The 24,475-nt window shown below is 59.2% G+C and overlaps 1 protein-coding gene across 2 annotated transcripts in view; it reads left to right on the forward strand.

Annotated features, from left to right (window-relative positions):
* The window catches only part of PLCD3 (phospholipase C delta 3), a 57,332-nt gene extending 33,221 nt beyond the window's left edge, over positions 1–24,111 (forward strand). For both annotated transcript variants that reach the window (XM_073326242.1, XM_073326243.1), the window contains exons 4-16: positions 534–663; positions 7,331–7,556; positions 11,280–11,481; positions 12,817–12,961; positions 13,268–13,420; positions 13,684–13,830; positions 15,758–15,793; positions 16,482–16,641; positions 20,103–20,219; positions 20,988–21,163; positions 21,492–21,624; positions 22,476–22,625; positions 23,302–24,111. In XM_073326242.1, coding sequence (XP_073182343.1) covers positions 534–663; positions 7,331–7,556; positions 11,280–11,481; positions 12,817–12,961; positions 13,268–13,420; positions 13,684–13,830; positions 15,758–15,793; positions 16,482–16,641; positions 20,103–20,219; positions 20,988–21,163; positions 21,492–21,624; positions 22,476–22,625; positions 23,302–23,390 — 1,864 coding nt within the window. In that variant the 3' untranslated portion in view covers positions 23,391–24,111. The remainder of the gene's footprint in view (positions 1–533; positions 664–7,330; positions 7,557–11,279; positions 11,482–12,816; positions 12,962–13,267; positions 13,421–13,683; positions 13,831–15,757; positions 15,794–16,481; positions 16,642–20,102; positions 20,220–20,987; positions 21,164–21,491; positions 21,625–22,475; positions 22,626–23,301) is intronic.
* Positions 24,112–24,475: the final 364 nt, after the last annotated feature.

Below are 24,475 nucleotides of genomic sequence, written 5' to 3' on the forward strand. Positions count from 1 at the left end.
TCCTGGCTGTGTCATGTCCTGGTGTAGGGCACATCCCCTCTCTGCCCCTCATGCCCCCAGCATAAAGGGAGTGAGGATAGGGCCCCTTGTGCAAACACTGAGCCCTGGCATGGAGGGTTCATGCATATAGCACAGGAAAACCCTCCACCGCCTAGCAGCTGTAGGTTTTGTTGTACGAGCTACCCTGGGGCACTAGCTGTGTGTGAAATGACTGGATGATATAACGCCACCATCAGGCAGCTGCGCAGGGGGCTGGGACTGCCTGGGGGCGCTGGGAGCGGGACAGCTGCTGCGGGGCACAGCAGGGAAGCCAGGTCTCCTCTGCTCAAAGCCCTTCCCATTTTCACTGGCTGCAGGGTCTTTGGGTCAGGCCTTTGGAGTCGACCTCGGCCCCATCCTGGGCAAAGACAGGAGTGAACTCATCACACCCCCCAGTTCCTTACAGCCCCAGGCAGGCCTGGCCTAGAGGGGTCTTTGTGGGGAGGGGGCACCGGGAGTCTGTCACCCGTGTTCCTTCCTTACATCTCCTGCATCTGGATCCATGACATCCTGCACCGAGCCGACAAGAACAAGGACAACAAGATGACCTTCAAGGAGATCAAGGACATGCTGAAGATGATCAATATCGACATGAATGACATCTACGCCTACCAGCTCTTCCAGGTACCACCCCCCTGCTGCTGTGCCCACTACCCACTACCGCGCCCCCCAGGGGAACTGTGTCTCTGGTGGGAGGGGCAAAGCCGGTCTTAGGGAAAATGGGGCCCTGGGTGAAGTTTGTTATTTAGCATTCTGGCCCCCCACCCTCCCTCCATCGCCCCTGGCCCCCACTGCCTCCCCCAACTGCCACCCATCATAGATTCATAGAAGATTAGGGTTAGAAGAGACCACAGGAGGTCATCTAGTCCAACCCCCTGCTCAAAGCAGGACCAATCCCCAACTAAATCATCCCAGCCAGGGCTTTCTCAAGCCGGGCCTTAAAAACCTCTCAGGATGGAGATTCCACCACCTCCCTAGGTAACGCATTCTAGTGCTTCACCACGCTCCTTGTGAAAAAGTGTTTCCTAATATCCAACCTAAACCTCCCCCACTGCAACTTGAGACCATTACTCCTCGTTCTGTCATCTGCTACCATTGAGAACAGTCTAGATCCATCCTCTCTGGAAACCCCCTTCAGGTAGTTGAAAGCAGCTATCAAATCCCCCCTTACTCTTCTCTTCTGCAGACTAAACATCCCCAGTTCCCTCAGCCTCTCCTCGTAAGTTGTGTGCCTCAGCCCCCTGACCATTTTTGTTCCCCTCTGCTGGACTCTCCAATTTGTCCACGTCCTTTCTGTAGTGGGGGATCCAAAACTGGACGCAATACTCCAGATGTGGCCTCACCAGTGCTGAATAGAGGGGAATAATCACTTCTCTCGATCTGCTGACAATGCTCCTACTAATGCAGCCCAATCTGCCATTAGCCTTCTTGGCAACAAGGGCACACTGCTGACTCATATCCAGCTTCTCGTCCACTGTCACCCCTAGGTCCTTTTCCGCAGAACTGCTGCCTAGCCATTCGGTCCCTAGTCTGTAGCTGTGCATTGGATTCTTCCATCCTAAGTGCAGGACCCTGCACTTATCCTTATTGAACCTCATCAGGTTTCTTTTGGCCCAATCCTCTAATTTGTCTAGGTCCCTCTGTATCCTATCCCTCCCCTCCAGCGTATCTACCACTCCTCCCTGTTTAGTATCATCCGCAAATTTGCTGAGAGTGCAATCCACACCATCCTCCAGATCATTAATAAAGATATTGAACAAAACCGGCCCCAGGACCGACCCTTGGGGCACTCCACTTGATACCGGCTGCCAACTAGACATGGAGCCATTGATCACTACCCGTTGAGCCTGACAATTTAGCCAGCTTTCTACCCACCTTATAGTCCATTCATTCAATCTCTCTATCGCCCTGGCTCGCCCTGCCTCCCCGGCCCCCACCCATCCCTCCATTGGCCCGCCCCCCACCACCCATCAATGTTCCTTCTAATTTTTGACAGGCCGTGTGTGCAAAAAATGTCTTCTGTGCAAATTGTTGTGTGCGCGATGTTTCGCCGTGTGCATGGGGTTTAGGATCTGTGTGCACACACACACGCGCACGGCTTAGAGGGAACAGTGCGGCCCATCCGTCCACTGCCCCTGGTCCCGCCTGCTTCCCCCAACCCCCATCCCTCCATCATCCTGGCCCCCACTGCCTCCCAAGCCCCCCCATCCCTCCAACGCTGCTGGGCCCCCCCTGCCTCCCACGGCCCCCCCCATCCCTCCATCGCCGCTGGCCCCCCCCACCTCCCGGGGCTCCGCATCCATCCTCCCTGGTCCCCACTGCCTCTCCCCCCATCACCCCTGGGTCCTGCTGCCTCCCCCGCATTGCCCTGAGCTCTCTTCCATGGCCTCACACCCCAGCCCCACCCCGCTCCTTGCCCCCCTGTAAGGTTGGCCCTGGGGAGGGCGTCACAGAGGGGATGGCACCAGCCTGTGCCTCTCACCCATAAGGACCCTAGATGGCAAGGGCTGCGTGGGCCCAGTCTGCAGAGTTCTGGCCCAGGTGCGAACTTCCCCCGGCTGCAGAGGGGCTGCTGCTGATCTCGTTTCAGAGTCTGGGAGCGAGGTCTCTGGGTCCAACACGGGGACGCTTGCCCAGCACCTACAGCAAGGTCCTGAGTCCAGCCAAGCCAAGTGAGGCAGAGCCTCCGATCCCACTGTCAGAGAACTGTCAGACTCAGTGCATCTGTGAGCGCCTTTGTCATAGGCTGCAGGGCCAGGGCCAGGATCAGGGCCCTCCTGTGCTTCCCCCCACCCCAGCCAGCCTGTGGGCCCTGCAGGCCTGATGGAGTAGAGCAGCTCGTTCCAACAGTTACATTCCCAGCCCCACCTGTTGCTGCAGCGCCAGGAACAGCTGTGTCCCATTAAGAACAGGAGGACTTGTGGCACCTTAGAGACTAACTAATTTATTTGAGCATGAGCTTTCGTGAGCTACAGCTCACTTCATCGGATGCATCCTGTGGAAACATACTGTGGATGCATACTGTGGAAGTGAGCTGTAGCTCACGAAAGCTGATGCTCAAATAAATTGGTTAGTCTCTAAGGTGCCACGAGTCCTCCTGTTCTTTTTGCGAATACAGACTAACACGGCTGTTACTCTGAAACCTGTGTCCCATTAGGTGCTCAGGAGCAACCAGAAGTCAAGAGAGAGGGACCAGGGCATGGGCAGGGCTGCTTCCAGGACCGGAGCCTGTTCCTTGGAATCACAAACAAAGCCAAGGAGGAGGGAGGGGCCTCAAGGCACAGACCTGCTGCCTGGGGCCACCAGCCACCCCGACATCCACTCCGGGAATTCATGCCCGAAAGCTCCAACCTGCAGCTGTGTGTGTGTGGCCAGGGCTGGGGTCTACAGTCCAGTGGGCTGTTTATTACCCCCGTTTTCCCCAGGGGAGGTGGCTTCTCCTGAGCGTCTCACATGTTAGCTAGCTTGTCTGTGTGTGTCTGGAACAGATGGGGAAACTGAGGCATGGAGGTGTGAGGTGTTATCCAAGGCCACATGCTGAGTCACTGTCAGGACTCCTGGTGCCAGTTGGATGTTGGGGCTGCGAGGCCGCACTGCCTCCCCCAGGGCAGCACAGCTGTCCTCGGGAAGCAGGTTGCTAGGATCTGAGCTGCTTTTACCCAGAACGTCCCCAGCGCCTGTCACAAGCTGCCCCTGGGCCAGGCTTGATCCTGCAATACATGTGGGAGAGAACGGAGCCCGACCACCACAGTGCACTGGTGCAGCCACCTCTGGGGTGGAACATGGCAACAGTCTATCAGCATACAACAACACGGCAGGAGTTTAGGAAGCAAGTGAAGGAGAATCCTGTCTCCAACAGAAAGCGCTGGGGGAATTTGGAATTCCCCAGTCTGGCGTCTGGCCAGGGCTTCGGAGCTGTGAGGTCAGCAGTGGCCACAGATGACCTACAGTCGCCCCTTGTAGGGTCCCAGAGCCTGGGCTCCAACCGAAGCCCAAATGTCTACACTGTAGTTAACCAGCCCCCGAGCCCGAGCCTGACCAGCTGTCACGGGCGAGCCGCGGTGTGTCCATGCAGTGGAGACATACCCTGAATGAGTCTTGCAGGACGAGGTCTCTGAATTCCGTGCCCTGCTGGCTGGGCGCTGGTCACGCAGCCAGCGAGATGCTGTTTGTGAAATGAATCACAGCTTGCTGTGCGGAGTTGGTCTCGGGAGCAAAACTTCAGCTGGTAGGAGCTCAGGAGAAGGTGGGGGGTCTGAATCCAGAGTCACTCCCAGCAGTTCTCTGGCTCCCACCCACAGCAGCCACTTGCCCAATCAGCTGCTTTCATCACCACCGAACTCAGTTGTAAAGAACATTCCCAGCAGTGCTGGAAATCAGCATCACTGGGGGTGCAGGCCTTGCGGCACCTGATGGGGGGAGAGTTACAAGGGCTCAGAACCTGCCAAGTTCTTGGGAAACTTCAGGCCTTTGTGACTTGGCCAAGGTCACGCCACTGAGTCAGTGGCAGAGCCAGGAACTGAGCCCCAGTCTCCTGAGTCCTCGTCCAGCACCGTGGCCACACGTCCACCCTTCCCCTCCAGGCCAGAGCCTGCCCTGAGCTCCCAGCCCAGCTCCAGGGTTTGGTTTCCCACCCGTGTTCCTGCTGGCAAAGGCAGACCCTGAGCACAGCGGGGCCTGGACACCAGGGGAGTCAATGGGAAGAAGTTTCTTAAGACCCGGGTCGGAGGGCTGGATCATGGCCCCCCCATTTCCATGTTCTCGCCCAGGACCACCCTGCTTCTCATGGCGCCATCTGTTCATCAGCTGAGAGCAGCTGCTTTAGCAGGGAGGGGCCTGCGGGAAACAAGCGGCAGGAGCTTTAATGGGGTGGGCGGGAATTTCCACCACTGACCACAGCACCCTGGGGTGGTCTGTCCTTGGGCCGACAGCCAGGGCCCCTTGATCTGCCCCTTCCGTCTGGAGATCTCCAGGTGCTTTACCAAGGGAGGGTCAGAATCACGTCCCCACTTGGCAGAGCGTCCCTCCTGGGCCCCCTTGCTGCACTCCCGCACTGTGTTTGGACCCCGCCGTCCCGCCGGGCAGGGGAGCTGCTGCCTGCAGGGGTGTGTGCATGATGCCAAAGCCTGTCTGCCAGGCCAGCTAGAATTAGAGCCTCCCATGCCACTGGCCCCGAGCGCAGCAGCCCAGGCTGGGGTACGGCTGGCTCTGGGCTGCTCTGCACAGACTAGCAGGGCAGGTTCCCTAGGGTGACTTTGTGCAGACTCCAGGCCTGCTCTTGGGAGCGGTGTGGCACCTCCCTTCCCCTCAGGGCTTGCCTGGGCACAGCATGGTGGGTTAGGCACTGCAGCAGAGAGGAACTTCCACCCATGCACTTTGGCGCCCCGAAATCCAAGCCTGGCTCCAAACGCAGCAGCCGGAGCCCAGCCCCAGTGAGGGAGGGCCAGGGCGAGGGGGCGAGTGCTCTGCCCAAAGGTCACCGAGTGGCCAAGTGCCAGGCTGTAAACCCACCTGCTCGGTACGAATGCCAGCACGGACGGAGCCGGGGTCTGCGAGAGGCTCTGTGTAGATACAGCCCTGGGCTCTGTTCTCTGCTATGCCACTGACTCACTGCATGACCTTGGGTCGGTCACTTCCTCCAAGTTCCCGCAGCTGTAGGGCTTCGTAATACCCCTGCTTTGAGCATGGAGCTTCTCTCCTCCTGGGCAGGAGGAGAACCCAGGCATCCTGGCTCTCAGCTCTGGCCATCAGATCAGGCTCCTTCCTCTGAAACTCCCGAGACGGGGATGAAATGGCCTGTCCTGATATGCGGCACCTGGTGTCAGGCCGTTCTGACTGTCCGCAGGCAGCTTAGACTCGGTCGCCGGCTCGCCCGGGTTCCTGCGAGTTGCCTCACCCACCACAGCTTGTGAGGTTATGGATTCGTCTCCCAGCCTGGCCCTGCGTGCAGCGGCTCACAACTCACTCCTGTTGAACAGCAATTGAGCAGAGACCCTGCCTGCCGTCACCCCCAGGCACCCCCCAGCTCTGGCGCGCCTGGCTGCGGCGGAAATGCCCGTCCAAGGCGTTAAACGGGGCGCTGCTGGCAGGCTGCTCTGTGCTGTGCCCCCTCCAGATGAGGTGGCCCCGTGTGGTGTTTGTACAGGCAGACGGATAGCTCTGGTTACACAGGCGTGGGCCGGGCATGGGCAACATCCTCACACCACTCTGCTGCTGCACCTCACTGCAGCCCCCCGGCTCTTCCAGCCCCAGGACCTGCTCCCCGCCCTGCCCCCTCCCTGCCAATACTCCTCAGTGGGGCCTTGCAGCCCCCTGGCTCTTCCAGTCCTGAGACCCTGCCCAGCTCAGCCCTGCCTGATCCCAGCACCCTCTGCGGCTCCCGCCCGGGGCTTGGCCAGTGCCACTCGGTCCTGACCTGCAGCCCCCCTGTTATTCCAGCCAGGGTCCCAGCAGGGCCTGTTTTGCTCCTGCCCTGCACACGTCGCTGTCCATAGGATCTTGGGCCCCTTCCCTCTCGAGTACCCAGTGGCCTGACAAACCCCCTCCCTGCTGCGGGCGCTGGGCTGCCACCCTGTGGGGGGGTGAACTGGGGCCTGGGGCTGTGCCCGCTGAGAGCGTGGAGGGGCTTTGGATCAGGCCCATGGGGTGGGAGAAGGGGAAGGTACCTGCGTGGCCGTCCTGGGGCCCAAAGGCCTGCAGATCTGCACAGCAGGGATGCCCTGGCAGGAAGGCAGATGCCCTCCCCCAGGCCTGCTCCAGCCTATGAGGTGCCCCCAGGGAGAAGGGCAGTTCAGACTCTGGCCCTGGCTGCTGACAAGGCCCCAGCTGCCTCTCTAGGGATGTGGGCACCTGGCAACCAGGCGGAGGAAGGATGGGCTGGTGATTAGGGCACTAGCCTAGAACACCTGGGTTCGAGGCTCTGCTCTGCCACAGACTCCCTGTGTGCCTTGCGCAGTCATGTAGCCTCTCAGTGCCTCAGTTTCCCCTCTGAGCTGGGGTGGGGGGGTGGGAGCACTCTGCCCTGCCTTCCAGGCCTGCATGGCTGTGAGGACATTAGGCTGCGAGTGCTCAGATACTGTGGGGCCATGGAAGTGTCACAGAAGGGCAGCGGAGACCCGCCAGACTCCTCTCCGAGCACCCAGCAGGGTGGCTGTGTCTGGTCCAGCCCCCGGCCCCTTTCCCTCGGGCAGGGCACGGGGGGCTCCAGCGGCCCCGCTTTGATCCCAGGCTGTTCGATGCCTTCCCGATGGGAGGGGCTGGCTGCGTGTGAGCTGGGCTTTCTCTCCCCCAGGAGTGCGATAAGTCCAGCAACGACCGGCTGGAGGAGCACGAGATCGAGGAGTTCTGCACCCTGCTGATGAAGCGGCCCGAGCTGGAGGAGCTGTTCCACCGCTACTCGGGGCAGGACTGCGTGCTGTCGGCCAAGGAGCTGGGGGCGTTCCTGCAGGACCAGGGCGAGGATGCTGACCTGGCGCATGCCCACACCATCATCCAGACCTATGAGCTCAGCGAGAAAGGTAGGGTCCCCCCATGAGCCCCAGCCCCAGCGGCTGGCCGGAGCACGGGGGTGTGCACCACCGCCCCCTGCTGTCAGAGAACAGCCAGCTCAGCACTCAGAGCTTGGCGCTCTAGCCCCGAGCAATGCATGGCTCCCTTGGGTGCCTGTCTAGCCGCCTGGCCATTGTGCCTAGTCCGATCCTGCAAAGAGCCCATCTAGGAAGGAGAGGTGGATACAGTCTCTGTGGCTCTTTCAGTCCTTGGGCCTGGTACCACTGCGTCATGGTGGTTGGTTCTGGGGACCTGGCTGCACCTCCCAGTAGAAACTGGGCTGAGAATGGACAAACTCAGCTCACAGGGGCAAGAGCCTTGGCAGGGTGGGTTTCCATGGGGATTCCCAGCTGTGCGACATGGGGACTCCTGATGGCGCATGGTGGAGATGCTCCCGGGTCTCAGGGCAGGTCCAAACCCCATTGCTGCTCCTGATTAACAAACGTCGGTTTTAAACCAGTGCCACTTCTGTGCACACCCAAGTGTTGGTGTCCACAGGTTCTTCTAGCTCCTTTCTCCAGCCCAGACAGACGGAGACATGGTCTAGTGGTTATAGCAGCGGGCTGGGTATCAGGACACCTGGGTTCTTTCCTGTGTTCTAAGGGGGGAAGTTCTGGTGGTTACAACAGGGGAACGGGCAGTCAGACTTCCGGGTTCTGTCCCTGGCTCTGCCACTGACTCGCTGCAAGACCTTGGACAAGTCAGGTCCTCGCTCTGTGCCTCAGTTTCCCCATCTGTCAGGGGGGTGGTGAGGATTAATGAATTGGAGACATTCCCATCAAAGGTGCTATACAGCCTGGCTGGCCTGCACCGTGGGTGTGATGGGGCTGACCTGAGCTGGGGCAAGTGGCCGCACAAATCAGGCCTGGATTGAAGGGGAACGGTGAGGGACGGAGCAGCAGGGGCAGGAGCAGAGGCTGGTGCAATGGCGGGGAGCTGGGCCTGCCCCGGAAGGCAGCTGGCATTTGTGGGGAGCCCCCCCAGAGCCCGGCCTGGCAGCCCCTCCCTGAGCAGGCTGGAACAGGCTGGAGCTAGGGGTGGGGTCTAACTGCTCTAGCAGGCGTGGGCCGCAGGGGACTGGCGCCAGGACCACCCGGCAGATCAGAACACCCCTGGTCCCTGCTTCGCAGTCTCAGGTGCGAGTTCTTCTCTCTCGTACTGAGTGGCCCAAAGCAGCCCTGCCCTGGGGGGGAGGGATAGCTCAGTGGTTTGAGCATTGGCCTGCTAAACCCAGGGTTGTGAGTTCAATCCTTGAGGGGGCCATTTAGGGATCTGGGGCAAAAATTGGGGATTGGCCCTGCTTTGAGCAGGGGGTTGGACTAGATACCTCCTGAGGTCCCTTCCGATCCTGATATTCTATGATTCTATGAGGACACCCCGAACCTCAGGGCTGGGTCAGCTCTGCCTGGCCCCTCTGTCTGGAATGGCTGGTTCAGCTAGACAGGGCCAAGCTTTGTGTCCGGATCCGGCCCCTGGTTCTGCAATGGGCAGAACCAACGCACCAGCCCCGTGTGAACACCCCTGACCTCAGCCAGGCCTCATCCTGGGAGCCCGTCTGGGTCCAGTCCGGCTCGGAGAGCCTTCAGGGCCATGCTGTGTGATCACAGTGAGGAAGTTTAAGTGGGGTCCTGGCGGGGTTCGCCTTCCACTGTAGCATGGGGAGCGGGTCACTGGCCAGGATTATCTGGGTGTCTCTCACTTCATCATTCCCCTGCCATTGCGAGGCCTCGGGCCCTGGTGCCCTTCGGCTCCCATCTCTGCTTGTGGCACACACTAATTCATTGACTTTACTCTTGTGGGGGGCTGGGAGGGCTGGTGGCCTGTGCCCTGGTGGCCCCTCTGGCTTTAACACTGTGTCTCTGTGACTGTGCGGAGCTGTCGTGGGCTGGGAAGACAGGAGCGCCCACAGACGATCCAGACTGGGGGGCTGAGATGGGGGCTGGAAGCTGGGTCCAGAGGCAGCTAGACTTTCCCGGCTGGGAGCTGTTCTCCCAGAGGGTACAGCAGAGCTGGGAGCCCGTGGGGTAACACTGTTTTCTCCGCCTTGTCTGCTCTGCCTCAGCCATGTGCATTGCAACCAGCTTTACCATTAGGAGCTGGCTTGGCTGAACTTTGTGGCTGTGTAAACAGGCTGCAGCAGTAAACATCCCTGGACTGCGAGGAGGTTCGGATCCGGATCCATATTTTGCATCCCAGCCCCGGTGCCACTGCGACAGCGTTCATGAAACCAGAGCTGGAGAAAAGATCTTTGTTGTGGGACAAGCTCCAGCATATCTGAGGCCTTGAGACTCCAGTGCACACTGTGGCCTATCCTGGCTTTGCCCTCTGCGGTGCTGGTTTGCCGCGGCGCTGAGGCGCTCAGGGGCTGGAGGGGTTTTCTCGGCATTTCCCATGCTGCGAGCATGGTTGCACTGAGGCTGCAGACCCAGATCTGAACCTCCTCTGAGCCCAGGGGAGTTTAGACCCAGGGTTTTGCTGCAGCCCCTGACGCAGCTGGGGCCAGCCACGCAATAGGGCTGGAACTGAGGGAGATTCCAGTGGTCCAGCTGTGCTGTAGTTTACTGGGGGGAGGAATCAGGGGTAATTCCACTGCGGTCAGCGGAGCCACATCCCTGGGTAAGGGAGATCTGCTGAGGTTTTGCATGTGGTTTGGCAGTGCTTCGTTATGCTAATCGCAGCTGAAGCAATCTCAGAAGCCCCACTCCCGCATTCCCGGATGGTGTCTCTCCTGTTCCTCTCAGAGCCGAGTGTGCTCCCAGCTGGCACAGAGAGCCTCGCTTCCTGTCCTGACCCCTGGTTGCCCCAGCTGGGCTACTTCAGCCCAGGGCGACTGGCACACAGTTGTGTCTAGGATGGTTTATGAACAATAAGGAAAAGGAACCAAGTGGCCCAAGGCTGGGGGTGAAGTGCCCTGTGGGGCTGCCTCGGGGAGCTGGCTGGCTGGTTTCTTCACTGGCACGGCAGCAGCGTTGGACAATCAGCCTAGATTTGTAAAACGCTCCCGTGGCCCCATTGCTGCTAACTCAAGATCCAGACACCTGCCATGGCTGGGGCAGAGGACGCTGGGGCTGAGCCTTCGTGGCGTAGATGCTGATTGGGGCGCTAGAAACTCACTGACAGCTGGACAAATGGAGGCCCCATGACAGAGCTCTCAGCCCAGGCCGCCCTGTGGGAATGCACGGCTGACAGAAATCACGCCCCAGCCTGTGCCTGATCTCAACCCCTGCACTTTTCACTGCTTCCTAGTCTACTCCCCGTGGGAGGGACATGGCACCAGAGTGTGCGCGAGAGGGGAATGCGATACAGCTGGGGAAACCGAGGCACAGAGTGGGCATGGGGACGTGTCCAAGGCCACACAGTGAGACTGCAGCAGAGCCAGAGAGAACCCAGGTCCTAGTGCCAAGTTCTAGCCAGGACAGACCACACACCCTCATGGAGCTGGGCACGGGGCCCAGGATTCCTGCCACCCCAGCCCCTACTTTAGCGCCCGCAATCCCTGTCCCAGCCAGGGTCGCATCAGGACTCCCAGACTCTAACCCCTAGGCTTGCTAACCCCCGAGGGTTCCAAATAGGGGTGAGAGGCTGTGACAGCTTGAAATTCCCGACATGGACACGTTGCCTCGTGCACAGACACTAGTTCCGAAATCTGGGGAGGAGCCTTTAAAGAGCCCCTGGAAATGTGGTCCCTGCAGCCAAACAGCACAACCGCATGATGCTGGACGGGTTCATGATGTACCTGCTGTCTGCGGCTGGTGACATCCTGAACCAGGAGCACACCGACGTCTACCAGGACATGAGCCAGCCCCTCTGCCATTACTTCATCTCCACCTCCCACAACACCTACCTGACCGACAATCAGATCGGGGGAGCCAGCAGCACGGAAGCCTACATCAGGTAAGGGGGCCGGGCAGAACATGGGGAACTGGCAGGGTTGGGAGGGTATTGAGACCCATCTGGAGGGGGGTGTGCCAGCAGGGCAGAGAGGTGGCCTAGAGCATAGGCCTGGTCCTGCTGAAGCAGAGCAGCGCTGGTGGCCAGCAGCCATGCTGAGCGCTTCCCCAGAAGGGATAAGTCTCTGACTGTCTGACAATATCCATCTGCAGGAATTCCTGCCTGACCCCAGCCAGGGCGCAGGCAGTGCCCTGAAGCATGAGGGCTAAAAGGTCTTATCACTTTTATCCCAGCAAGCGCTGCTTGCTGCAGAATCCTTTTCCCGTTGATTTCAGTGTCTATGGGGCCTGTGTTCTGAATGCAGCATAATAGGAGGCTTGTCAGAGAGCAGACCTCTGTGGGGACTCCCCCTGCAGTTGACTCGGGGGTGGATCTTGTGGTGTGGATCCCCCAGTCAAACCCTCAGTGGAGGGGAGCAGTGCAACAGGGGCAGAGGGAACTGCAACCCTGAGGCTGCAGGAGCAGCTGCTGGTTGATTCTGGGCACAATGGGGAGGGCACCCTGGGTCACTCCTGCACCAGCCCTGGTATTGGGGGATGAGGGTTTGGCACAAAGTAATTTACTCCACTAACATCCTGCAGCAGTGAATTCTACAGGGTAACTGTCTCTCTCTCTCCCCCTCCACCTGTGCCTCACTCCCTGACATGCTCCAGTGTGATCCCACTCTCACTTTCTGGTAATGGCCAAGCCCCACGCTGTGCTACAAGTTCTACCCTCCCCATGCCAGGGTTTGCCTTTGTTCTGACCCCTAAGACAAATCCCTGAAGCAAGGCTGTGTTCTGTCCTGAGCCAGCTCTTTCTCCTGGCAGGCCCTCCCTCTAGCTGTCCCAGCTCAGCTGGAGCTAAATGAGACCTACCTGATCTGGCAGGCAGGGTGAGTCAGCAGAGTAGCTCTGCACCTCCCATAGGTGTCTAAAACTCCTTGTCCAGTCCCATCTCCCCACTTAGCCTTAATCAAGCCAAGCCCACCGTCCCAGGGCTTTGCCTTTCCGTGCCTGCTCCAAGCTGTGTCCTGCACCAGGCTCTCCTCAGGGTAAACCAGGATGTTGATGGACGGTCAGGGCCCGTCACTAGCTCAGGGTGAACAGCCGCACTGCACTACCTCTGGGGGGAGTCGTTCTCTGGGAGAACATCATGACCACAGGGCAGGGGCCAGGGCAGGGCTGCCTGGGGAGGCTCAGGGGCCCCAGCTGCGCTGGAATCTCTGGACTCGTATTAAGGGCATGAGGTGGCAGTTTGCGATGCCAGCCCCTGGCTGAACCGTGCCATCCCCGACAGGGCATTCATGGAGGGCTGCCGCTGTGTGGAGCTGGACTGCTGGGAGGGCTCCAACGGGGAGCCTGTCATCTACCACGGCCACACCCTGACCTCTAAGATCCTCTTCAGGGATGTCATCGAGATCATCCGGGACTATGCCTTCAAGGTGAGTGCCACGGCGGGCAGAGGGCCCAGCTCTGCTGCAGCAGGAGGGGACTGGAGTTTGCACCAATGTGCTTCTTGCCCCTCTGTCCCCAGCTGCCTGGTGACCACCAGCCATGGAGCTGAACCCTGCTCCCACCCACGAGTGGGAGTTTTGCCCCTGACATCAGTAGGGCCAGGGCTGGGCCCGTGGGATCCCACGCTCAGCCTGTGGACCCTGCTGTAGGGTCCTGCCTTCGCTGGCCTGCCTGGGAAGGGGGTGGGGCCCAGTCCCACATGGCACTGTCCCTGACCCCTACCATCTCCCCAGCACTCCTCGTACCCCGTGATCCTGTCCCTGGAGAATCACTGCGGGCTGGAGCAGCAGGTGACCATGGTTCAGCACATGAAGGCAATCTTGGGAGACATGCTGCTGACCCAGATGCTGGATGGGCAGGTCCCCAAGGAGCTCCCATCACCAGAGGTAACACCCCCTGGGACTTCCCGTGGGAGGGATCCCTGGGCAGCATTCCCATGGACTCCTGCAGGGGGGAATGCTCAGAGAGGGGACCCAGACCCCCAAGCTCCATGGCTTCATCACATGGGCATCCCTGGGTGCTGCCTCCCACCATCCCCTGCCCCCTGGCCAGCTTGGACCACGCAGTGGGGCAGACAGCCCCTGGGAATGGGGGTGGGGGGGGGTTGGGCAGGGTGCAGAGCTTTGACAGGGGCTTTCCTCTCATGCAGCAACTGAAAGGGAAGATCCTGGTGAAAGGGAAGAAGCTGCCGGACCTGGTGTGTGACCCCGAGAACATGAGCTTCCTCTCCGACAACAACGAGGAGGAGGAGGAAGAGGAGGAAGAGGAGCGGGTGCTGCGCAAAGACCGCAGGAGGGTATGGGGGTACCGTGGGCCAGCCCCTCGTGTTGCGAATTGTGGCACGGAGCGATGGGCTGCGGCACTGAAGCCAAAGCATCTGCTGCAGCTTTGGTGCGTGACCTCCGCTAGCTGGAGGCTGGGGAGCGACAGCCCCATGGGACGGGCTGGCAGCGCCCCTGAGATCCCAAAGCCACCTCGGAAAGGGTACAGAGGGGCTTGCAGCCAGTTCGCAGCAGGGGGCTGCCTCCTCCCTGGCCTGTCAGTGTTGAGATAGACACGTCATTCACTGCCTCTCGACAGGGATTTCTCTCACTCCCTCTCATTCAGATACTCCCAAGAAAGTTGCCCTGTGTGTAGCTGCCCCCTGCCCCACTGCCCGGATTTCCAGACAAATTCCCTTTCAGGAGAACCCCAGGAAGGTTTCAGCTTGCTGCCTGCCTGGCTCTTGTCGATTGCGCTGTTTCCCTGCTGGCAGAAAGTGAAATTGACAGGAGCTGTCCTGGGCCTGCCCCGGTTCTCAGACCACATCTGCACTACAGAGCCTGTGCGGGCCTCGCTTCGCTGGCCTAACCCCTCGTGCAGACAGAGGGAGGGAGAAGTTCTGCCCGGGCCGTAACACCACCTCCACGTGCTGACAGAAGCTCTCTTCTCTCAGCAGAGCTGCGTCTACACTGTGGGTTTTGCTGGCCTAGCAGTGTCAGTTGTGGGGTGGTTTTTTCACACTTCTAGCTGACACAGCTGTGCCAGCATGCGTTAGTGTAGACCAGACCCCAGCTTCCTCACTTCCCCCCAGCCTAGCTGCTGGACAGGCAGAGAGCTGGGCACAGAGCCCCTGGCAGCTCGCCTGGCTGGCTCTTGTCAATTTCATTTTTTGCAGGGAGAAGGTGAAATTGAGACATGCCATCTGGCGGGCAGAGCAGAGCCACATTTCTATTTTGCTGATGGAGGGGGTGGGGGCGGGATTATTTTTTTTTTTGGCAAAATGGAAATTTTTCCTGTGGAAAATTGCAGTTTTGCGGAAAGGGGATTTTCTGTTGGAAATTCACTCTGGTGGAAATTTCCAGCCTGGCTCTCCTCAGGATGGACGAGCCGGAGTGGCTGTGAACTGTTCTGAGCATCAGGGGCTGCACGGCTGCCCTGTCCCAGATCAGTCCCTTCTGGCCAGCTCTGGGCATGAGCAGCTGCTCTGGAATAGCCTCCTGTGCCCGTCTTGCCTGGGCTGGCGCAGGATCCAACGCCCTATTCTCTGTAAAGCCCTCGTAGGGGCGAAGGAGCAACCTTCCCGTCCCTGCAGAGAGAGGGGTCTGCTTTCCCCTGCTGATGGTAGGATCTGCTGTTTGCAGGAAGCAAAGCCAGTCACGTTTGTTCTGTGGCTTTGGGCTGAATCCACATTCCCAGGAAGTGCTGGTGGGGGGGGCTTTTCCCGCAGAGACCCCGCTGGGACAATGCCTTGGGCAAGTGCTCGGGGGCGCTGCGCTGCTGTCTACATGGTGCTAGCCACGTAGGGCCATTAAAGGTGCCATGGCGTTTTCCAGTTCAGGGGGTTAGTGGCCTGGCCAGGCCACACTTTACAGTCCTGATGTGAACCTCTCCTGCTGGTTCCTCTGCAGTCTGTTGCTCCCTGTCCCACTGCTGAGCACTGTGCTTAGCTGCCAGGTTTGCACCGCAGGGGTGCGGGGTCTGGAGAGGGTCTGTAAAGGTGGGGGCTGCGATGCAGGCTGGCTGGGGAGAAGAGAGCTCATGGAGCCGGGTCAGTTGTTGGGCGGGGGCCATGGACTCGGCGGGGCCAGAGTTGGTGGAGGGAATCCCGGGGCCGGTGACTAGTGGCTGTGAGGGCAGAGGCCAAGTGTGCAGCATTCCCATCCCACCACCTCGGGCAGGGCCTGAGACCGCGGGTTTCTGCTCCCCCAACTCCTGATACGACGCTTTCTGTTCTCTTCCAGTCGTCCCATTTGCTGCAGGAGATCAGGCCACTCCAGGTGAGTGCTTCCATCAGGTGGAGTCTAGGCGGAGCTGGGGGGGACGTACCGTCTCTGTGTGTGACTGTAGGACTGACTCCATCCCCTCTTGCACCCCATTGCATGTCTGTATGGGGCTGCCCCCTGGGCCTAGGCTGGGGTGGAGTTTGGCGAGTCCTAGGGCCGGTGCTCTGTTGCTGTCCTGGCCGGGTGGTTGACTGAGGGCTGCTGACTCCTAGGTGAGCCCCTCCTGCCTCCTCCTCCCCCAGGAGGCTCACCCCTCATGGGCCCCAGTCCTCTGCGGGCGGCTGCCATGGGTCCCAGGGCCCTGTGGATGAGAGCAGGGCTCTGCGCCTATCGCCTGGCATGAAGGCCACTCTTGGTGCTCACTGGGGTTTCTCTTGGAGGGCCCTGGCCTGGGAGGTGCTCAGCACCCTGCGCTCACTTGGATGTTGATGGAAGTTGGGGTGCCCAGCACCTGCAGGGCTGGGGCCTGTCACAGCAGTGGGATGTTGGGTGGGGGGTGTAGCACCAGCCCTTGCCCCCTGGGCAAGTTCAGGACGCAGTAGCGGGCTCAGCGAAGCAAGTACCCCCCGCCCCCACCAAGGTGCTGAAAGGTCCCAGCTGAGCGCTGACGGGTGGACGTTCTGGGGGAGCCGCGCTGCACTCCCGGGGCAGTGACCCCACCGCTGCGTGTGCTCCCCGGCAGGCGAAGGACACTGCGCAGATCTCCCAGGAGCTCTCCGACCTGGTGGTGTACTGCCAGGCCGTCCCCTTCCAGAGCCTGGAGCACGCACTCAGGAGCAAGCAGGCCTGCCAGATGTCCTCCTTCAGCGAGAGGAAGGCCAGGAAGCTCATCAAGGAGTCAGGTAAGGTTGGGGGAGGGGCAGACAGACTGGGTTCTTCAGGTCTTAGTGCGACTCCAACCAGCCGGTGGGTGCTGGGCCTCAGTGGGGATGGCAGGATTGGGCCCCAGGGCAGCTGGGCTGGGCTGCAGAGCACTGGGTCACACTGGGGTCAGGCTGGGCTCCATGGGGCAGGGCTGGCCTGGATCAGACTGGGATCCAGTGCATTAGATGGGGTGGGATTGCATTGAGCCGAAATAAAAGATCAGGGACTAGATTGGAGGAAGCTGGTTTAGACTGGCTCTGGTTGCGGTGAGCTGGGGTCAGGCAGGCCAGGGACCCACGGGACCCAGCAGACTTCCTGCTGTCTGAGCATGGAGCCAACCTGCTGCGGTGGGGCTTGGTTCCCTGCTGGGCGTGACTTGGGGGGCTCTCCTCTTCCTTGGATGCTTTTCATCCCTCTGCTCTGAGCTGCGCTGGGGAAGAGGGAGGTGACCCTGCAGCTAGCAGTAGAGATGTTCTGAAAGGGCTAGTGAGTTTGGGATGCTGCCGGAGGGCTTGGGCTCAGCAGTTCCTGAAAGCTGGCCCCTCTGATTGTTAAGTAGCATCTGTGTTGTGGTAGCACTCATAGAATCATAGAATCATAGAATCATAGACTATCAGGGTTGGAAGGGACCTCAGGAGGTCATCTAGTCCAACCCCCTGCTCAAAAGCAGGACCCATCCCCAATTAAATCATCCCAGCCAGGGCTTTGTCAAGCTGGGCCTTAAAAACCTCTAAGCAAGGAGATTCCACCATCTCCCTAGGTAACGCATTCCAGTGAAAAAGTTTTTCCTAATATCCAATCTAAACCTCCCCCACTGCAACTTGAGACCATTACTCCTCATTCTGTCATCTGCTACCACTGAGAACAGCCAAGCTCCATCCTCTTTGGAACCCCCTTCAGGTAGTTGAAAGCAGCTATCAAATCCCCCCTCATTCTTCTCTTCCGCAGACTAAACAATCCCAGTTCCCTCAGCCTCTCCTCATAAGTCATGTGTTCCAGCCCCCTAATCATTTTTGTTGCCCTCCGCTGGACACTTTCCAATTTGTTCACATCCTTCTTGTAGTGTGGGGCCCAAAACTGGACACAGGACTCCAGATGAGGCCTCACCAATGTCGAATAAAGGGGAATGATCACGTCCCTTGATCTGCTGGCTATGCCCCTACTTATACATCCCAAAATGCCATTGGCCTTCTTGGCAACAAGGGCACACTGCTGACTCATATCCAGCTTCTCGTCCACTGTCACCCCTAGGTCCTTTTCCGCAGAACTGCTGCCTAGCTATTCGGTCCCTAGTCTGTAGCGGTGCATGGGATTCTTCCGTCCTAAGTGCAGGACTCTGCACTTGTCCTTGTTGAACCTCATCAGATTTCTTTTGGCCCAATCCTCTAATTTGTCTAGGGCCCCCTGGACCCTATCTCTACCCTCCAGCGTATCTACCACTCCTCCCAGTTTAGTGTCATCTGCAAATTTGCTGAGGGTGCAATCCACACTATCCTCCAGATCATTTATGAAGATATTGAACAAAACCAGCCCCTAGGACCGACCTTTGGGGCATGCCGCTTGATACCGGCTGCCAAGTAGACATGGAGCCATTGATCACTACCCGTTGAGCCCGACAATCTAGCCAGGTTTCTATCCACCTTATAGTCCATTCATCCAGCCCATACTTCTTTAACTTGCTGGCAAGAATACTATGGGAGACCGTGTCAAAAGCTTTGCTAAAGTCAAGGAACAACACGTCCACTGCTTTCCCCTCATCCACAGAGCCAGTTATCTCGTCATGGAAAGCAATCAGGTTAGTCAGGCATGACTTGCCCTTGGTGAATCCATGCTGACTGTTCCTGATCACTTTCCTCTCCTCAAAGTGCTTCAGAATTGATTCCTTAAGGACCTGCTCCATGATTTTTCCAGGGACTGAGGTGAGGCTGACTGGCCTGTAGTTCCCAGGATCCTCCTTCTTCCCTTTTTTAAAGATGGGCACTACATTAGCCTTTTTCCAGTCTTCCGGGACCTCCCCCGATCGCCATGAGTTTTCAAAGATAATGGCCAATGGCTCTGCAATCACATCCGCCAACTCCTTTAGCACCCTCAGATGCAGTGCATCCGGCCCCATGGACTTGTGCTCGTCCAGCTTTTCTAAATAGTCCTGAACCACTTCTTTCTCCCCATGCTGTGCTGCCCAGTGCAGCAGTCTGGGAGCTGACCTTGTTCGTGAAGACAGAGGCAAAAAAAGCATTGAGTACATTCGCTTTTTCCACATCCCCTCTCACAAGGTTGCCTCCTTCATTCAGGAAGGGGCCCACACTTTCCTTGACTTTCTTCTTGTTGCTAACATACCTGAAGAAACCCTTCTTGTTACTCTTAACATCCCTTGCTAGCTGCAACTCCAATTGTGATTTGGCCTTCCTGATTTCACTCCTGCATGCCTGAGCATTATCTCCTCCCTGGTCATTTGCCCAATCTTCCACTTGTAAGCTTCCTTTTTGTGTTTAAGATCAGCAAGGATTTCACTGTTAAGCCAAGCTGGTTGTCTGCCATATTTACTATTCTTTCTACACATTGGAATGGTTTGTCCCTGTAACCTCAATAAGGATTCTTCAAAATACAGCCAGCTCTCCTGGACTCCTTTCCCCCTCATGTTATTCTCCCAGGGGATCCTGCCCATCAGTTCCCTGAGGGAGTCAAAGGCTGCTTTTCTGAAGTCCAGGGTCCATATTCTGCTGCTCTGCTTTCTTCCCTGTGTCAGGATCCTGAACTCGACCATCTCATGGTCACTGCCTGCCAGGTTCATCCACTTTTGCTTCCCCTGCTAATTCTTCCCGGTTTGTGAGCAGCAGGTCAAGAAGAGCTCTGCTCCTAGCTGGTTCCTTCAGCACTTGCACCAGGAAATTGTCCCCTACACTTTCCAAAAACTTCCTGGATTGTCTGTGCATCGCTGTATTGCTCTCCCAGCAGACATCAGGGTGATTGAAGTCCCTCAAGAGAACCAGGGCCTGCGATCTAGTAACTTCCGTTAGTTGTCGAAAGAAATCCTCGTCCACCTCATCCCCCTGGTCCGGTGGTCTCTAGCAGACTTCCACCACGACGTCACCCTTGTTGCACACACTTCTAAACTTAATTCAGAGACTCTCAGGGTTTTCTGCAGTTTCATAGCGGAGCTCTGAGCAGTCATACTGCTCCCTTACATACAGTGCAACTCCCCCAGGCCCAGACATAGGGCCCAGATGGTCCCTGCCCCAAGGAGTTCCTGCTCTGAGCTGCACAATCTCAGGTACTATTAGGTGTCTCCTGTTGGGCTCCCAAGATCACTGGTCACTTGCCCTGGCCAGCAGCCCCAGCTGGGCGATACGGCCTCGCTATGCCTGGCTCTGGTGGCCCAGGGAGGAGCTGACCTGCACTCCCAGCCCTGCTAACAGGCAGCTGCTTTCCCCTCCTGCAGGAAATGGCCTGGTCCGGTACAACACCCGACAGCTGAGCCGCATCTACCCCTTGGGGCTGAAGATGAACTCTTCAAACTACAACCCCCAGGAGATGTGGAACGCCGGCTGCCAGCTAGGTGAGAAGGGGGCCCACTCCCCTCTGTGCCTCAGTTTCCCCATCTATGATATTGATAATAATGATATTGGACTCCTTTGTGCTGTGCAGAGAGGGGAGGGGCCCAGAAAGGCCATAGTGATGGTTACTGGAGTGGGGGCTGCATGGGGCACCAGGCTGATGCCCTCGACAGTGAGGGGGGAATATTCAGATCCAGGCTCCAGGGAGTCTGATCACTATTCCCAGGAATGGCACCACCTGCTGGTTCTCATGGATCCTTCCTGGCCAGTGTCCCCGAGGGCCCAGCCAGGGCATGGCCCTGTGACTGGCCTCCCGAGGTGCCGAATCTGTCTGCAGCCCAGGACAAGGGTCCTGCTCCATGTCACCCTCCCGTTGCCTGTGTGCTGTGGCTGCAGACCCAGCCCTCCAGCCCAGGGGGACTCACGGGAGAGCTGCTGGGCATGGGGCATGGAGCCTGGGCCTGGGGCACCGACATAGGGCCCTGCCGTGAGCCGCAGCAGCCGCCCCTCACGAAAGCCAGGCGGTGACAGGCTGTTTGTCCCACGCGGGGAGACTGACAGATTCCCCCTCCCCCTCCCCTGGCACCTCCAGACCCCACCCATGTACACCAGCTCCCCCAAACTCTGCCCTGGTATCTCCAGATGCCACCCTTATACGCGGCTCCCCTGGACCCTGCCCTGCCCTGGCACCGGCAGCCCCCACCTGTGTACGCAGCTCCCCTGGACCCTGCCTGTATAAACCCGCCTGCTCTCTGTGTTTCATTTTGAAGTGGCTCTCAACTTCCAGACCCCCGGCTGCGAGATGGATCTGAACCACGGGCGGTTCCTGGTGAACGGGCGCTGTGGCTACGTGCTCAAGCCCAGCTTCCTGCGGAGCCGCCAGACCTCCTTTGACCCCGAGAGCGGGCGAGGGCCTGGCCACAGAGCCACCCTGCTGCTGGTCAAGGTGCAGCGGGGTGGGGCATGTGTGGGTGTGAGGAGCGGGGGTGCCTGGTCAGTGGGGCTGTGCCAGATGGGTGTGCAGCAGGGGTGTGTAGGTGCCCATGCCACATGGCTAGTGTGTGCGAGGAGCGTGTGCCAGGGGAGGGGCTCAGAGCTGCGAATGCCGGGGGCCCGGGCCCTGCCCAGCCTGTTCCCCTCCCCCAGGCCTAGGCCAGCTTTGCTGCTGCCCCTGTTCCAGCTTCCCCAGGGAGGGTGATGGTGCATCCAGTGAGGGGACCACGCCCCACATCGTGGCCAGTCCCCTCCCCCGCTCTAACCCCACCTCCCCGCAGGTGATCACAGCCCAGCAGCTCCCCAAGCTGAACAACAAGAAGAGCTCCATCGTGGACCCCTTCGTGCGCGTGGAGATCCATGGCGTCCGAGCCGACTGCAGCAGTAAACAGACCGAGTACAAGCTCAACAATGGTGAGTGGGCCACAGACCCCACCCCATGGCACCATGTGATTTTGGGGCTGGGGCCTGGCCAAGCTAAGCAGAGGAGACCCGGTCTGCCACTGGCTGGGAGACCTGCCGGGACAGCTGGAATGCTGCAGGCAGCAGAGCAGGGTTCAGCAGGGGGCGCTCTTGTCAGCACCCCGAGGAGCTCTGTGGAATGCCCTGGGCAGGAGGGGAGTCGGGCCCCTTGGCCTCCCCTGGGTCAGCCGGGCTGACAGAACCACTCCCTGAAGCAGAATCCAGGAGTGCCGGAGTCTGCTAATGACCCTGGGTTCATGCTGGAGTCCACAGTGCCCCCTGCAGGTTGAGAGAGAGAATCTGCCCCACAGTGACAGGCAGGTTAATGAGCTGGAGATCATGCCCCTGAGAAATGAAAATCATTCCTGGTTAGCCGGTGGGACTCCCTACCACAAGACAGGCAGGATTCCAGAGAGGCCTGGACATTTATCTGAGAAGAGCAGCTAGCGAGGAGGAGAGAAGGGCTGGAAATCCTCCTGCTTCAGGGTGTAAATCACCCAGGGGGCTGAGGGCACCCCCCCCTTTACAGGGTTATTCTGTAATTATCAAGGGGGGGGCGGGGGGATCCTTGCTGCTGGTGGGCAGGGAGTCTGCAGAGACCGAACCTGAGGCCCTGCAGAGCGCGACGTGGATCCCGCTGCTGCTGGAACCCAGGAGCAGCCTGTTAGCTCAGGGGCGTGTGAGCTCGCCGCGCGAAGGGGCCAGAGCAGTTGTGGGCCACCTCCTGCCTGACCCTCCTGGGTTGGGGGGGGCAGGGGCAGCTGGCCCCAGTCTGTGACCCTGTCCATTCTCCACCCCTGCAGGGTTCAATCCACGCTGGGAGGAGACCCTGAGCTTCCAGCTGTGGGTGCCGGAGCTGGCCCTGGTGCGCTTCGTGGTGGAAGATTATGACACCACCTCCTGCAATGACTTCGTGGGGCAGTTCACCCTGCCCTTCACCAGCCTGAGGGAAGGTGGGTGCCTGGCAGGGGCTGGCCAGGCCCACGGGGCAGAGAGCCAGCGGTGCCTCTTCTGCCAACCAAGGGGCAGCACTGGCCAGAGGCCCCCTGCATGGGGGGTGTGGGAGCTGCAGCAAGGGGCCATGGAAGTAGGTTTGGGGGATGCTTAGGGAAATGGAGGGTACCCCGCAGCTCAGCAGGGCTCACCCTGTGGCGTCAGTCCGGCTGGCCCAGAGCTGAGCGACTCCTGCTGCAGGCCTGGCGCCATCAGGCTCTGTGTCCTACAGCTCCATGGACCACACAATCCCCTCTCCAGAAGCTGCGAGGGAGACCAGAGCAGAGGGTGTCTGGCTGGCTTCCTTTGGGGCTAGCCACCCTCCTTCAGGCCAGAGTGGGGGACCCAACCTGCCTTTCCCCCACTCTTCTTTGCATCGCTGGGAGGGAAGCCTGCCCACACCCCTGCCCTGCAGTGCCAGCCAGGGCAACAGTATTCCTTCCTACTCTCACTGGGCAGCGCGGCTGTGCCCTGCTCCACCCCAGAGGTGGCTGCATTTCAATAGCAGATGACCAGCTTCCTTAGCGGACTGCAACAATGCTGCACAAAGCTATGCTCCGAACGCTGGCTGGGGGGGCCAAAGGGCCAGGGCCTGGTTGCTTCACTACCTCACCTGCTCCCTCCCTCTGTTCCCAGGGTATCGTCACATCCACCTGTGCTCCAGGGACGGGGCGGCCCTGGCACCGGCCACTCTCTTTGTGCACATTAAATCCAAGAAGATGTGAGCGCACACGGCCGAGGATCAGCGGCGGCGAGATCAGCACCCAGGCGGCTGTGGCAGGACCCAGGAGGAGCCGGTTCAACGTGACCCTCCTCGGCTGGGTGCGTGGAGGCCCAGCCCAGCCAGACCTACACCCGGGGGCTGGGCTGCGGAGGGAGGTGAGGCCTCTGCTCTGTCTGCCCAGGGCGTAGCTGCTGCAGAGACTGGTTTGGTTCCCACCCCCCTAAAGTAACCTGGGGAGGGCTAAATTCCTCCAGGACTCCAGCCTCTGCACCTGCCTCCTCCCCGGGGCCGCGGGCTGCGCCCATCCCCAGCGCGCTGCTGGAAAGAGGCCGGAGGAAGGGACCTGAAGCGGCCGGGAGCCTGTTAGCGCAGCCCCACGGCAGGCTCAGTGGTAAAGCAGGCGGGTGGTGTGTTTTTTCTAGCTAGCGTTGGCATTTATTTAGCTGTGGGCTACACGCTGCCCAGGCCCCCATGCATCACACAGGCACACGCTGATGGGGGGAGGCAGGGGACGGATGGAAACACACACGCACACTTTCCCGTTAACCCTTTAGTAGCCTCTCTTCATACTGAGCTGAGATGCTTGTATCTGAAGGAGCCTTCTGCTTGGCTGTAAGCACGGCAGCCTGGGTGGATTCTGGGAGATAGGCCCTGGAGCCTAGGGCCTGTTCCAATCGGTGTAATATATTGTAAAACGATAATAAAAAGTTTATTTTACCAGACCCCTCCTGCGGCGCCTGCCGTCTCTGTCTCTCTGGCCTGGGACGCCCCCAGCAAAGGGTCAGTTAGGCTGCGAAGCAACTTGGGGCAGGGCCTGGCTTTGGCAAAGCCCTTCTTATATCTACGGGTGTACATGAGCAATAGCTACCAGGAGCTGGGAGCCTGAGCCCTCGGGGCAATGGGGAGCTCACAGAGGTTTAGAAAGCGGTGGAGCCAGCTCAGTTTAATCATTAAAACTCATTGTACAAGCAAAATTCACAGCAGCGATTGCGTAGAAGCCATCCACTTGCCAGGAGCTGGAAGCACAGTAAGAACAAACATTTTGCAGTAGCCAGGGCCTGAGCAGAGCCACTGACCCATCTCCTC

This window comes from Lepidochelys kempii, chromosome 27 (assembly GCF_965140265.1).
Source record: "Lepidochelys kempii isolate rLepKem1 chromosome 27, rLepKem1.hap2, whole genome shotgun sequence".
Lineage (NCBI taxonomy): Eukaryota > Metazoa > Chordata > Testudines > Cheloniidae > Lepidochelys > Lepidochelys kempii.